The 15,576-nt window shown below is 49.9% G+C and overlaps 1 protein-coding gene across 1 annotated transcript; it reads right to left on the bottom strand.

The window, feature by feature from the left end:
• Positions 1 to 2,019: 2,019 nt before the first annotated feature.
• Positions 2,020 to 14,637, bottom strand: STIP1 (stress induced phosphoprotein 1). Its single transcript, XM_019954960.2, has 13 exons — positions 14,493 to 14,637; positions 10,817 to 11,026; positions 10,221 to 10,362; positions 9,926 to 10,067; positions 8,983 to 9,151; positions 7,860 to 7,986; positions 7,672 to 7,774; positions 7,334 to 7,454; positions 6,005 to 6,226; positions 3,576 to 3,612; positions 3,269 to 3,372; positions 2,937 to 3,109; positions 2,020 to 2,491 (listed from the first exon to the last, which is right to left on the bottom strand). The coding sequence occupies exons 1-13, from the start codon at positions 14,499 to 14,501 to the stop codon at positions 2,419 to 2,421; spliced, it is 1,632 nt and encodes a 543-aa protein (XP_019810519.2). The 5' UTR covers positions 14,502 to 14,637; the 3' UTR covers positions 2,020 to 2,418.
• Positions 14,638 to 15,576: the final 939 nt, after the last annotated feature.

Here is a 15,576-nt window from a genome sequence, read left to right as displayed (position 1 = left end):
GTGGGGCTTGTGGACCCAACACCCCACAAAGGGTCCCCTCATTTGGAGGAAACTCAGTTCAAACTAGAAAAGCCACCAGCTCGGGTTCCCTTGTAGGAAGCCATCTTCCCTCTCTGGCCTGTCATGAGGTGGGGTCTTCCAGCTGCCAAAAGCAAGAGCAGTGGCATTGTAAGGATGAGATCTGGGTTATTTAGGGACCTGGCAGGTCAGGCCAGAGGTTCCCCAGGTGGTGCCGCAGCAAAGAATCTACCTGCAGTGCAAGAGATGTGGGTTCAATCCCTGGGTTGGGAAGTTCCCCTGGAGAAGGAAATGGCAACGCACTCCAGGATTCTTGCCTGGAAAATTCCATGGAGAGAGCCGGCGGGGCCACAGTCCATGGGGGTCACAGAGTCGGATACAATTGAGCACACACGCAGGTCAAGTCAGCTCAAGCCCAAGAATGCCTTTTATCACCACAAAGCAGATCCATAAAGGCCCCAAGGGAAACAACTTTCTTAAGTCTTTCCTGTTCCCAGTAAGGGCCTATTTTCCTGCCAACCTCAGAGCTGCCCAGGGGAATAGCTGAACAGAAAGTGAAAGTCAAGTTGCTCAGTCGCGTCCGACTCTTTGCGACCCCATGGACTGTAGCCTACCAGGCTTCTCCGTCCACGGGATTTTCCTGGCAAGAGTACGGGAGGGGGTTGCCATTTCCTTCTCCAGGGCATCTTCCCAACCCAGGGATCGAGCCCGGGTCTCCAGCATTGCAGGCAGACGCTTTACCCTCTGAGCCAGTGGGCCCCTAATGTTTCATGGCCTGACTGCCCCCACGCCTTCAAGTCTCGTCTTCAGACTTGCTACCTCCCTCTGTCCTTCTACTTGCATCATGGGGCCAGTGCCCATGAGGCTCACTCCTGTTCTGCCCCTATGCAAACATGACTTGGAGGGCTCCTGGTGGCCCGTCTTCCTGATGCATCAGGACGTAAAGTTCAAGAGAGCAGGGCCTTATATTCACCCCTGGCTCCCGCAGAAATTCAGCCTTTCTAGGCAATCAATTTAGGGATGGAAATTGACCAGAACCTGAAGAGATCGTATTACCAAAGGTGCTGCAGAATCCCCGAGGGTTGTGCCACCCAGACAGGGGCGGGAGGCCACCAGCAAGGCTGGGAGGGGGGCCGGGGCAATTCCTGGGGAAGGCCAGCTTCAGATTATGCAAAGTCAAGGCAGCAGGAAGTACAGCCAGCTGCTGGCCTCAGCAGGTTGCTAGCCCCAAAGCTTCACTCTTGGAGCAAATGAGGAAGTTTTAGTCCAGGCTCAGAAGCCACCCCAGTCCAAGATGAGGGTTTTTAGAATATTTCCTGCAGCTGTGGGAAAGTGTAATTAAAACCTACTTTAAGCTCAGTTGAGAGCAGAACACACATAGCAGCTGAGGGCTTGCGAGCCCTCCAGTAGGGAAGTCTGAAGCATCTCCTGCAAGGGAAATTGGTTTTGGTTCTTGGATGGGACCCCCTGTTCTCTGGTCAAACTGGCTTCTGGCTTTGAGTGTGGAGAACTGACAGCATAGGAATCACCTGGAAGTTCAACGGGACACTCTGGAGCTGGAGCCACTCTGGGTCAGGTCATCTTCCAAGTCGTCCACTGGGCGACAGCACCACCTAGTGGCCACGTCGAGAGGCAGTGAGTCACTCAGGCGTGTCCGACGGCCACCCATGGACTGTACAGGCTCCTCCGTCCATCAGATTCTCCATGCAAGAATACCGGAGTGCGTTGCCATTCACTTCTCTAGGGCATCCTCCCGACCCAGGGATGAAACCTGGGTTTCCCTCACTGCAGGCAGATTTTTTACTGTCTGAGCCACCAGGCAAGGCGGTGGAACCGAGAAAAGCTCACACCCAACCCCACCATTTAGGAAGACAGAGCATGCCTGGTTCCTAGTAGTCAGCTGGCACTCACACCTCTTCCAACCCAGGCTGTGACTCCCGCAGGAGAGCTGCTTCAGTCTTTTGGTAAAAAAATAAATAAATAAATCGCTCAGAGACATAACAATGTATAACCACGCCTGACTGGCTTGTTTTATTGGAGAAGAGGACGTGGAGTTAACAATGTGAATGAAGACAGTTGGGACCTGAGGTTGGGAAGAACACCCTCCCCTCCCCATACAAGCCCACTGCCCCAAATAAAAAATAACCAACTATGGGAGAGCAGCCGAGACAGCGACTGGGGGGCAGGGGAAGGACCATGCGTGTGCTGGGAGGGCCCAGAGGCAGCAGCTGCACGAATGCGCGAGTGTAAGTCTCTGAATCTTCCATGTAGGTCTGTATAAATATATAGATACGCTGTTCGCTTGTCGCCCCTTCTCTTCCTTCTGCTCCGTGCTGCGTGCCGCGGTCCCAGCTCCTCTTTCCACATGAGGGCGAAGGGAAGGGGATGATGCGCAAGTCATCACCGGATGGCAATCAGACCCACATCCATCAGCTTCTGGATCTTCTGTGCTATCACAGGGTTCTTTAAGTGTCTGACAAAGAGGCAAAGTTACCCGAAATGAGACTTAACCCCTAAAAATTTTTACCTGCTCACAGAGCAAGCCCCAGTGCAACCCGCCCTGGACACAATCAGCAAGAGGTGGTAAGGGGAGTCCTGGTGGAAACTGCCCTGTGGGAGAACCGCACGGGCCTCCTCTGCCAGTGGCTGGAACCTGACCACTCTCACTGGACACGAGCCCACGGAAACAGTACACTGAGACCTTTTCCCAGCAACACTGGTCTTTCTAACTAACCACTTAAGCCATTATCGCCAACAAACAAAGCCCTTCCAGCTCACTACCACCTGCCAACCTTTTAACCGAGAATTAGACTGTATAAACGCCACTTAGGTGGATCACACTGCTGCCAAAGTCGTGCATTCTCACTGTTTTTGTCCACCTTTTCCCTCCAAGGCCGTCACCCCCCAGCTCGACTCACTCGCTGAGCGCCTGGGGGTCCTTCTGCATCTGTTCCAGGATGAGCCGCATGGCCGGGTCGCTCATTATTTGCTGCACCTCTGGGTCGGCCATGGCCCGCCGCTTCACATCCTCGGGGCTGTCGTGTCGGTTATACTGGGCCATCACGCAGCGCTGGTAACCATCTGCGGCCTCCTGCATTCCGGCAGGGCCAGAAGGGGAGAGCGTTAGCACTACCTGGCTCACTGCTGCAGCAGGTCCAAGGTAACAGGAGTCATTGAGGGGGAGGGCGAGAGGAAAGAATCAGAGAAAGGGAAGCAGGGCAGAGATCCCTGAAGGCCAGGGCAGCCCCACCTTGCAGTTAGAGTCCAGGTCGAGTGCTTTCTGGTAGACATCCATGGCTTTCGTGTAGTCCTTCATCGCCTCCAGGGCAGCTGCTTTCCGGGTATAACCCTTGACTGGAGACAGAAAAGGAGAGAGGTGAGGCATCACCCAGACCACACTTCCGCCTGCTTTCACCTGCTCTGAACACCATCACTCCTCAGCCTGACACTAGCTTCAAAACGTTATAACCTCCAAAGACACACAGGCAGAGAATGCTCTCTCTTCTCAACCCTCTGGCCAGACAGGGGGCAGCGGAGCAGCACAGGAAGACACTTACTGAAGGTTGGCTCCAGCTGGATGCACTCCTCACAGTCCTAGGAAGGAAAAGCAGAAACGAATCAGGCTCATTCCTTTAGAGGAGCTACCCCACAGCTGACTCATCACCTGGAATCACAAACCCAACTGTTCACCCAGGGCCATTACAGGACATGCGACTTTTGTTCTAGTGCCTCTTTTACTTATTTTTGGCTGCACGGGGTTTTCACTGCTGCGGCTTCTCTTCTTACAGAGCACAGGCTCTAAGGCATGTGGGCTCAGTAGCTGTGTTTCTGGGCTCTAAAACACAGGCTCAATAATTGTGGTGCACTGGGTTAGGCACTCTGCAGCATGTGGGACCTTCCTAGACCAGGGATTGAATCCATATCTCTTGCTTTGGCAAGTGGTTTCTTTACCACTAAGCCACCAGGGAAGCCCCTTATTTTTAAAACTTTATTAAAGTACAGTTGATTTACAATGTTGAATTAGTTTCAGGTATACAGCAAAGTGAATTAGTTACACATATACAAATAATCGCTGTTTTTAAGATTCTTTCCCCATATAGGCCATTATAGCGTATGGAGTGGAGTTTCCTGTGTTACACAGAAGAGCCTTATTAGTTATCTTATATATAATAGTGTGTATATGCCAGTCCCAATCTTCCAATTTACTCCCCACCCCAGTACTTCTGTAACTCTGGCCTCATGGTGATTCAATAGAAGGCCCAGATAAAGGAGAAAAGGAGAGCAGAGAACCAAAGTAAGGAGAACGTCAAGACACAAGAAACCAGATCCTGAACCATCTCTCAAGGGAAGGGGTCTAGATTCCTTAGAAGGCTGATGTTAATGAGGGAAAAAACCCCGAAATGTAGGGAAACTTCTACTTCAAAAAATTAAAAAGGACAATGATCACCAGAGGAAATAAATGGACCCCGATACTGACAACTCCATAACTTTATTTTTAGACCAGTGAGGAAATCTGAAAATGGCCTTAGCTTTGCTATTATTAGGTGCTAATAATGTTGTGAATGGATAAGGAGAGTCATTTTAGGACATGTATGCTCAAAAACCTATGAGGTCAAGTGTCAAAATGTATCATTTCCTTTCACAAACAGTTTTAGCAAGCGTCAGTGCTTATTGTTGAAAATGAAGGAAAACACAGGTATTTTGTATACTTGCTTGATGTGTCTTCAGAACATAAAATTACAGGACAAAGAACGCTATGCAGTGTGCCATGCGCACCGTGGCCCAACCAATGGCTAATGAGGAGCCCGAAGACCAGAAGCGATCCTGCTGATTCCTTCCTCCCATTTGCAGTTTGGGAAAAGTCCTATGCCGCCTCTCAGGTGATTAACAATGTTATTCTTTGCTTTGCAAACCAACTTGCTTCTGACACGGCCCTTGTGCAGTCCTTCCAGCAGCAGTGATGTCTCTAGGCTGGACGGACCCAAAAGATCTGGGTCATCAGACAAAAACCATCATGGACTCAGGTACTGGGGTCTCTAGATAGATCCAATTGCCAAGATGCACAGATTAGCTCACGTTCAAGGGCATGATGGAGAGGAACTCCTCCAGTGCTGAATACTGGCATACCTGACCACGTGCGATGTGACTTACAGCAGCAGACCCATATTACTGAGTACCGAAGAAAGGAGTGATGGTAAAGTTCCTATAGAAAGCGAGGCAGTTCACCCCTTCCCCCAAGTTAAACACAGAACTGCAATACCTCCGCCGCTGCATGCAACACCCGGAAGGACCGACACGAGGGGCAGACAGCTGTCTGTGCACCCACGCTCACGGCAGCGCCGCTCCGCACCGCCCGAAGCGGGGACAACCCAACCTCCACTGATGGGTGAACCGACGAACACACAGTGCGGGCTATCCACGCTACAGACCACTCAGCCACGAAAAGGAAACGCTACAGGCTACAACATGAACCCTGAAGACCCTATGCCAAGTGACACGAGCCAGGCACAGAAGGCCCAGTACTATATGATCCCACTTACAGGAGGTCCCCAGAGTGATCAAAGACAGAAAACAGAACGCTGGTTGCTAGGGGCTGGAGGAGAGGAATGGGGAGTTTAGTGTTAGAAGATGCAGCTTCCACTTGGGAAGATGGAAAAGCTCTGCAGCAGAGGGTGGTGATGGCTGCACAACAGTGCGCACAGACTCGACGCCGCTCAACCGTGCATTTAAAACGTCAAAAGGCAAAATGATTACCACATGAAGAAAGGCAACGGGAAGGGCAAAGGATCGACTTTCCCAAATACTTCCTACACGCGAAACAACACTACATGGGCCAGGACAGGGTAACACAGGCCCTGGACTTTCAGTCTCATACACGCACCACCACCTTGAATCTATCATCAAAGCAAGAACGTCAAGCTGATGTTGACGAACGCACGAAAAGAGGAAGAACACATTCCTCGTGGACAGGTTACCCTGCCTTCACCTTGAGCGCCAGCTGGAACTCCAGGAGCTTGGTGTAGCAGGCAGCTCGGTTGCTGTACAGCTTGGCGTCTTTGGGGTTCCGTTTGATGGCTTCCGTGTAGTGCTTCATGGCCTGGGGGTAGTCCCCTTTCTGAAAACACTCATTGCCTTTGTTCTTCTCCTCCAAGGCCAGGTCAGGGTTTATGTAGGCCAGCCGCTCTTGCTCCTTCAAGATTTTCTCTGCCTAAAAAAATTCTTGAAATAGTCATTTAAACTCTCATAACACTGGGCTAATAAAAAGTCTGAATTTCAATTTTCAGAAAAGTACTGCTTGGTGGTGGTGGTTTAGTCACTCAGTCGTGTCCGACTCTTGCGACCCCACGGACTGTAGCCTGCCAGGCTCTTCTGTCCATGGAATTCTCCAGGCAAGAATCCCAGAGTGGGTTGCCATTTCCTTCTCCAGGGGATCTTCCTAATCCAGGAATTGAACCTGGGTTTCCTGCACTGCAGGTAAATTCTTTACCGACTGAGCTATGAGGTACTGCTGGTGAGATTTAATTTTGGGATTAATAATTTTATATTCCTTACACTATGTACAAACTACAAAGATATATTGTACAGCACAGAGAACATAGCCAATATTTTATAACTTTAAATATACACTATAGTTAGTAAGTTTTGAGTTGTTATACCACTGAAATAACGTTGTAAATCAACCTTACCTCAATTAAAGAAAAGAATTTTGTATTTCTCATTATCAAGGTATATATACTATGAAACAGAACAAATGGTATTGACATACACTTGGTACAAAGATATGCCTTATGTGAAAATGATGGACTAACAGCTCTTATTTTTCTGACCAATCTTTGTGTGAATAAAATCACCCCCCTGCATAATTTGGTTGTATAAAGAAAGAAAAAATTTCATTTCAGTTCAGTCGCTCAGTTGTGTCCGACTCTTTATGACCCCATGGACTGCGGCACGCCGGGCCTCCCTGTCCATCGTCAACTCATGGAGTCTACCCAAACTCATGTCCATCGAGTTGGTGATGCCATCCAACCATCTCACCCTGTCGTCCCCTTCTCCTCCTGCCTTCAATCTTTCCCAGCATCAGGGTCTTAATTTACAATAAAAACCACAACACTGTCAGTGCGCTGACCCTCAACAAATTTAAGGTCAAAATGCTGGCCGACTAAAAAAGACAGCAGAAAAACTGGGCTATTTCTATGTGTTGTCATCATTTACAGGAGACACGTCATATAAAATAACCAAAGACAACAAATTCATTACTAAATAAAAATGACTACAATAAATTGAGTTAAGAAAACATCCCTCATTCCCTACCCACCTGCTGGCATTTCTTGAGCACATCTGGGGTTCGGTGCTCTGCCAGAGACTTGTTGTAGAAATGGATGGCATCCTTGTACTTTTCTTCTTTGAAGTAAGAGTTGCCAATTCGTGCATAAGCTCTGACAAAGACACAAAGAAGAATTTGCTAAGGGCAGAGCACAGACAAGGTCAGCCTCTGCAGAGGCAAAACATCTAGACACAAGGCCCACATCGTGCCCCCGACACCACATCCTTCTAACACCTTCAGTCTCAGTCCCTGCAGCCTCCTTTCCAGCCCCCTCCCACTGCAGACACGGGACCCTCCCGATTACTCAAGGCACTCCAGGTCAAGCGTACTTGGCAATCTGTCGGTAGTCTTCTCGGTTTTCTCGCCCCACTTCAATGGCCTTCTCACAAAGCTCCCGGCATTGACCATAGTCACCCTTTTCGAAGTACACGGCTGCCAAGCAGAGGATCAAGAAGAGTCAGCCCGTGCCTCTTCCGCGGGACCTTGGGAGCACTCCCGCGCACGGGCCGGGCCTCACCTGCTTGGTTGGTTATGTACGTCATGTTGGTGGGATCCAGGTCTTTGGCTTTGTCGTAGTGCTTCAAGGCCGTGTCAAAGTCCTTCTTCTTGTAGGCTTCATTCCCCAGCTCTTTTTCTCTCAGCGCCTAGAGGAGGTGCGGAAGGAGGAGGGCTGAGCACATCTAACCCAGATGGCAAAGGGAGCCAGTGCCTGGGATGTCACAGGTACGCACAGCACACACACCCGACGAGGCTACGGGAAGCAGGTTCTCCACACCCAGAGGGGAGTATCAGCTGTTAAGATGGAAAACTGGTTTCTTCTCTGCTTCCTCCAAGACACCCCCTTATCCCACCTACTCTCCTGGATTTTTGTCCGAAAGTGAGGGTTTCCTCAGAGAAGAGGAAATCCCCTCAGCTTGAAACAACCTGAGAGCGGACAACACAGCTCTGTGCTGGGTTTAACCCAAGAGGCTGAGCAAGTTTGGTCTCTCTCACGCGCAGTCTCTGGGTCCCAGCCACCAGGGAACGACAGCAGAGGGGTGAGGAGGAGCAGTCCTGGTGGCAGGAGTCTGCAGCAGACTCACGATCACCCACACCGTAGGGCCTTTTTCCAGCTTTGAGACACCATGAGCAACCAACGCTTACCCATTTAACGGTACTAAATTTGGCAACAATCTGCTGTTCCCATTTATAAGAAGGGAAATAAAACCGTTCAGCACAGGCCTGATGCTCTGAGAGACTGAAAGTTGTCCGCTAAGCCAGGAAACAGAAGCATATGAGCTGACAGACAACATTCTTCTGGATCACAACAAGAACAAGGGCCACACACAGATTTCAGGCTGACCCTGGCTGATGTCCACACTGCCAGAACCATGAGCCAGAACCACAGTGGCCGTGGGACCCTGTGGCAGACTCTGAGACACATAGTTCCTATGGAACTGCTTGTTACATGGACCTTTTAACATACGAAACATTTTAATTATCAATAACAGTAATTTGACCACACACTGAGCACTCAAAAACCCAGCACAGCCATCCGAAGTCTGAAGATGGTCCTACCGGACACATATTGCCGGCTACTAGGCAGTTTCTAAATGCATGATAGTAAAGTGTTCTAGAGAGACAGATACACACACACCAACCTGCTTCTTATTCTCTGGAAGATCTTCTTCCATTGGCTCTGGTTTTGTCTCCTTTTTGGGAGGAGGTGGTGGTGGAGGTGTTGCAACTTCCTCCTCTTCATCCATACTGCCCAGATCAACTCCGAGCAGGACGCTAAGAGTAGTCATGATCCGGGGATCTTGCAGTTTCCTAGTATTGGTTAAAAAAATGAAGAACAGCACTTAGTCTTCTCCAGAACTGATCTTAAACCCTACTTACTGCTAAAGCTCAGATTATTGAATAGAAAAGATTCTTACCCATGGGAAGGTTGCTAGGTTCTGTACTACCCATGAGTTACAACTGCGGAATGCTCAACCCCTCAAAATTCCATATAAAATATGAGGTAACGCAGATGGGGTTTGTTTCTCGAGGCCAGCAGACACACAGGGGAGTGAGTTACAGGTACACTCTGTCTGATCTCAGGTCAGAGGCACCCAGGCAGTCACAGACACCAGCACAAGATTTAGAGCCGATCTTTAGATCTGATGTGCTTTCAACCTTGAGTTTCCACTCCAACACACCAATAGAGAGGACTATGTTGGGTTCTCACTATCAAGGTACATGTACCATGAAACAGAATCAATGGTATTGACATACATTCAGCACAAAAACACGCCTCATGTGAAAATGTATGCCTGTGTATACAGAAAATACAGAGCTGATGCCAGGTCAGCACTGCCAAGAGTGCAGTGAAGGTGGGGAGGGGCAGAACAAGCCCCCCAGATTACTCTAATACGTGATCCCCCCGACCCTTTCTAGAAATACAAATAAGCAATAAAGCAGTAAACTCGGACTGCTCTTTGGAGGGAAAAAACAAAGGCAGAAACCCCAGTCTGGTCTAGGGAACCCCTGCCACAGGGTCCTAGGAAGAAACCACAACAGTTGTGTTTGTTTCTAGAGACAAACCTGCCGCCTTGAACTTACGTGCCCAGGTCGGACGGCTTGTTCCGCAGCTGCTCGATCAGTTCCCGGTAGGTAGGATCTGCGAGCAGAGTCTTGGTCCTGGGATCACTCTCCAACTTCTGGTACAGATTAGGCATGTTGAAAGGGTTCATGAATTTCCTTTCTGTTTTGAATAAAGGAAAGCGCACCACCAGGAAGTCGGTTACTGTGCCCCTGTGGCCTACTAAACCAACACTGGGGGTGGGGGGAGCCTCAACACTACCCAAGTATAAAACAGCAGTCAGTAACAGGGGCAGGGCAGTGTTCTGGGGTCTACCTGCCAGCCGGGCCTCCATATTCTGTAAACCTTCTTTGAGCTGAGGATTGTTTGCTTCATGTTTTAAACCCTCCTCATAGGTTTGCTTGGCTTCTTCAAATCGGTTTAAGAATTCAAGAGCCGCTGCTTTTCGTGAGTAGCCCTTAAACCAGCAAAGAAAGATAAAAAATAAGACACCCAGAGGTAAATCCCAAAGATGAAGTCAAAACAATCTACTTTACAATTCATGGAACAAAACGGGTATTCACGTGAAGGCCACAAAACAAACCAACAAACAGGAAGAGGACCAGGACACAACGGTAGTATCTGTCGACCCTGCAGAACACGGCCGCTTCAGCCCAGTTCATCTCATGACGCCAAGTGCTGTTAGCTTCTAGAGCAGTTTTCTCTTAGTACAGAAAGTAAAACATGTCTTAACTAACAGTACCTCAGATGTGACAAAACATGTCACCACTCTGAGGAACATTCTAACAGGCAGGAAGACCAAGGAGAGGGCAGTAACCAACTACGAGTCTCTCAGGACAGGTGGCCAGGCAGGCCAGAGCTACCCCAGAGGAGCTTCCGGGCTCCTGAAAAGCCCCCTTTGCGCGGCTTACCTTGCCCCAGTCAGGCTTCAGGTCAACGGTCTTGCAGCCGTCCTCGTAAGCCTTCTGGTAGTCTCCCTTCTTGGCATAGGCCGCAGAGCGATTGCTGTAGAGCACGTGGTTCTGGGGGTCTAACTTAATGGCTTCGGAGTAGCACTGCAGCGCATCGTCAATGTTGCCGGCACTCAGGGCCTTGTTGCCCTTCTCTTTGAGCTCATTTACCTGAGAAGAGAGGAACCAATACAGTTTCGCCCCATGAAATTCTTCTTTAGTCCCTATTTCTTAAGTGACACTCATTCCTTTCTGTAGTTGTTGACAAACTGGTTACTTTACACATCAGAAAAAACAAATCACAGATTAATTTACAGTTCCCACGCCTGTGGGAAACAGCAAGGAAAAAATAAAGTAACAAGGAAGAAGTGGCCTGTCTCTGCCCTTTGCTGGCTCCCCTGGGGATTAACAACTCCAGACACTCTTCCAAAAGTCTCAACTTTGAGCTGAAGAAGCCACTCTAGGACATATGCATGAATGCCTTTTGTGGAAAAAGAAATTTCCTTTCGATTTCCAGAGTTCAAATGATGAACTGAACACAGGCCTAGTTGAAGAGGGAGGTTCCTCACTGAAGAGGGAGCCAGGAACACAGAGGACTAAGGACGCACTGGTACACGCTCCAGCAACCTTCGGGTACCAGGATGGCCTTCAGGAGCATCAGGACGCTCACCGAGCACCAGAGAACAATCTGTTTCCACTGGTAGATGTCACAACACGGCAGACTGTGGCTGTTTCTTAACAGCTAAAAAATGCAGCTAGGATAAAAATCAGTTTTTGTCATGTTTAAATATTAAACACACTTAAACAAGTGAAGGGGCTGCCCTGGTGACTCAGTGGTAAAGAATCCACCTGCAGTGCAGGAGAGGAGGATTCGACCCCTGGGTTGGGAAGATACCCTGGAGAAAGAAACCGCAACCCAGTCTTGGCTGGAGAATCCTATGGACAGAAGAGCCTGGCCGGCTACAGTCCGTGGGGTGGCAAGAGAGTTGGACACGATTTAGTGACTAAACAGCAACAAAACCGACGGAAGGAGGATCAAGTAGCACTGCTGCAGTTCCATTCCCTCGTCTCTCAAATACCCAGAACCGAAACAGCAGGGGCACACCGAGAGGGTCAACTGGTGTGAAATGGACCTTGGCCATATCAGAACAGGCTTCTAATTAAAAGGCTTCTCCAAACTGGACTTCCCTGGTGGCTCAGATGGTAAAGCGTCTGTCTACAATGCGGGAGACCTGGGTTCAATCCCTGGGTCGGGAAGATTCCCTGGAGAAGGAAATGGCAACCCAGTCCAGTACTCTTGCATAGAAAATCCCATGGACAGAGGAGCCTGGTGCAGGCTACTATCCATGGGATCACAAAGAGTCGGACACGATTGAGAGACTTCACTTTCACTTTCTCCAAATCAGGGAGCCCAACAAGAGAGGAGGACCACCCCCCAAACGCCCACACATTGGTCAGAACAGCTGTGTCACTCAGGACACAAGCCATTCTTTCCTGGTATGCCCATCCAGTGTACTGATGCAAGAAAGAATTCTGCTGTGAGAAATGACTTCGGAACCCTGAGGCACACCAAATGGGACCCTCCACTAGCCAGAAAAATCTGAAGACAACCTCCAAGAGGAAAAAGGAGAGACTACCAAATTTAACCAGCAAGGAAAAAAATCTTATAGAATTCAAGCTGGAAGGTGAGAAGTTAAAAAACTCAAATAGTTTCACGAGGCAGCTGAGAATACCTTGGTGACATTCTTGCCTATCCTACAGAACATTTTCCAAACTGAGCACACCTTTCCTGCAAGCAGGAAATCAGCACTTAAAAACATCAAGTGGATGGAGAAGGAAATGGCAACTCCACTCCAGTATTTTTACCTGAAAAACCCCATGGACAAAGGAACCTGGCAGGCAACAGTCCATGGGGTTGCAAAGAGTCCAGCGTGACTTAGCGACTAAACAAGATGATTGTGTGCTAAAAATGTGAAGTGCGTGCATTTGAACTGATAAATTTATATCAACTGACACATAATGCATACATAATGCAACTGACACATAATGCCTGTATGTGGTCAAATTTTAAGTTTTATCACTGTGAGATTTTATTTGAAAGGTAGTTTAAAAAAAACACAATTTTACACACTCAAAATGTCTCCTATTTGAGTATTTCCTAGAACTGAAACATGCATCTAAGAGGGAAAAAAAGGTTACATACTGAACGGATGCAGGACAGCAGGTTGTAACACACCTGGCCGCCTTGTACAACGGGCCTGTAAACTGCAGTCCCTGAGTTTACTCAGTCTACCTGCATGCACACTTCTACTATGGGCAAGTGCGATAAAGCAATATTTTTTCCCCGTATTTTGATAACTTCGGAATGAGCGCTCTTCTTAAATTTAAAATCAGTTTCTTGTCTGTATCACAGCCTATTCAATCCCAGACACAATTTAGTTATCATGAGGATGAGAAATGTTTAAACTCTCAGTTTCCACTCTAATTTTTTAAAAATTTAGCAAAGAAGCTCCAGAGTTAGCTAAAGGGAGCAATAGATATACCAGGATAAAAGATTCAGTTTTGTAGATCACACCAATAAAAACTCCGAGCTGTTCCTCCTCCTCCCCCCAATCAACCACTACAGCCCAATAACAGGTTCCAATTCAATAAAACCTCTCTCGAGTCTCACAACCCTCAGGCCACAGAGGACACAATTAACTCACAGAGAGTAACCCACAACAGCCTCAAACTCAGCCTCCCCATAACGCTGAACGAAGTCAAACAACTTACTTCTCTCTGCTTAACTATATACTTTAAATTTCCTTCAGCAACCAAATTCCTCCTCGTGCAATTAAAACCCCACGTTTTAGAAGAACCAGTCGTCGGTCAACTCTTGAATCACACACATACAAAGAAAAAACTAAGAGAGGGAGGTGCTGCACATAATGATTTGTAAAACCCTGGTAGAGATGAAATTCTTTCCAAGGACTTCTGTTGCACCCTCTCCTTTCCCGAATCAGGCTAAGAAGTCGGCCTGCTGCTCATCATACCTTCACTCAACACTCTTCCACCCCGGCCTTCCATGCAGAGAAGTAGGGTTTCCCCGCAACTGGCCACCGAGTCCATCAGCTACTTGCAGTGTATTCCCGTCCCCGCGTTCCTCCAAGTTAACTGGGGCCAAATCCTGGGTAACCTCTTTGCAATCTCAGATCTCTCTCCCAGAAGACGAATTCCCAGAGGTTGACCTGATCCCTCTCGCCTTTCGCAAGGCCTCTCGCCCACCTCCAGCCCTCCAAACGCCGCGGGCGCCATCCCCTGCTCAGCCTGGACCCACGTCCTGGGAGGCCTCAGGGGCCCAGCCGCGGCTCTTCTTCCCGCCGCGGGCCGGACTTAAGCCGAACTGGTGCGTCCCCCGGCCCATCTCGCCGAGTCGACTGGCGACGAGCACTGAGGCGACCCCGCGCTCCCCGCCGCCAGGCCTCACTCCCCGGCCGCCCGCCGCGGCCCTCACGCCCTCGCCTTCCCCGCGGCTCCGCCGACCCCGGCCCCCGCCCCGGCCACAACAATCGGGCGCCCGCCCCGCCCCTCCACCCGCGGCCCAGCCTTGGCGGGTGCCAGAGCGGCCACGGGCCGCAGCCCGCCCCTCCCCCTTCACCTGCTCCATAGCCCGGTCCGGAACCCCGTTGAATAGACTCCGTCGGCTCCGCGTTCCCAACCGCACGCGCCGCCTTCTGGAACCTACTAGAAGCTGCCGGGACCCCCAGATCCCGCCTCTTCCTCGCCGGCTCACTGGTCGCTTCCCTCTAGGGGGCTTTCTATGGTTTCCTCCCATTGGCTTGAAGTCTAGCCCATCATCTTTGCTTCTTTCTCATTGGACAGTGGGGAGAGTCCTGCCTCCCCCGCGTTTCGAGACTGGACGTTGCTCTGAAAGCCCCACCCATCATGTACTCTATGATTGGAGGGAGGGGCGGACCTCTGCGACACCGATTGGTCACTTAGCCCGCCAATCATGGCCGCGCTGGCCGCGCCCATTGGTCCTATTCTTTCTGGAAATTTCCACCTCTCCCATTGGGCTGACAGACTCCGTGACAGCACCGCCTTCAGATTTAAAAAATTTCAATTGGTCGGTAAGTTGCAGACACTTTGTTCTGATAGGTTTAAATTGCTGCCCTTCAAAGAGCAGGGTAGAGTTTTTACAGCAGCGGTGGGTTATGGGAGTCTGAGGCCACAGACACGCTCTGCAGTGGTCGTTTCTGAGGGTGTGGGTTTGGTGGGTCCGCCCGGGCCGCTTCTTCCGTCGGTCTGCGGCGAGTCAGTCTGAAACAGTTCGCGTCTATCCGGCGGCATTGAGTCTTGGTCCTTCGCCGGAGTGTCAGGCTCAGGGGTCCCAGCCAGTGAGGGTGACAGTTTGGATTGGCCTCGGGAGCGCAGCCTGGCCCGTCCCTGAATCCCAGTATTGGGTTCTGGGTGTCCCAAAATCCCGCGTGATGGTGAAGGCGCTGGGGCTCGGGTAGGACTGGCTCGGAATTTCATCTTGGCCGATCTCCTCGGTGGAGATGCACACCCTCGCTGAACCTCGCGGGTAGAGGGCCGTGGCGTGGGATTGTTCACATTCGTGCAGTAGAGTTTTTAGCCGTTAATGAAGGGTCTCTGCCTCCGTTATTCGGAGGTAAGGGGATGAAGGAAACAAAAGACCTCACTGAGGTGCTTGATCACCTACTGGCGGCGTCCTGGGCGAT

This window comes from Bos indicus, chromosome 29 (assembly GCF_029378745.1).
Source record: "Bos indicus isolate NIAB-ARS_2022 breed Sahiwal x Tharparkar chromosome 29, NIAB-ARS_B.indTharparkar_mat_pri_1.0, whole genome shotgun sequence".
Taxonomy (NCBI): domain Eukaryota; kingdom Metazoa; phylum Chordata; class Mammalia; order Artiodactyla; family Bovidae; genus Bos; species Bos indicus.
The sequence above is the reverse complement of the archived record's forward strand: the minus strand, read 5'-3'. Positions and strand labels throughout refer to the sequence as shown.

Bases quoted from the DNA above. Each gene is read 5' to 3' on its own strand.
- STIP1 (XM_019954960.2), bottom strand. The intron at 9,152-9,925 runs GTAAGTTCAAGG...AACCAATACTAG, and splicing joins AAGCCGTCCGACCTGGGCAC to GAAACTGCAAGATCCCCGGA. The intron at 3,110-3,268 runs GTGGGGCTGCCC...GCCGGAATGCAG, and splicing joins ACCTGGACTCTAACTGCAAG to GAGGCCGCAGATGGTTACCA.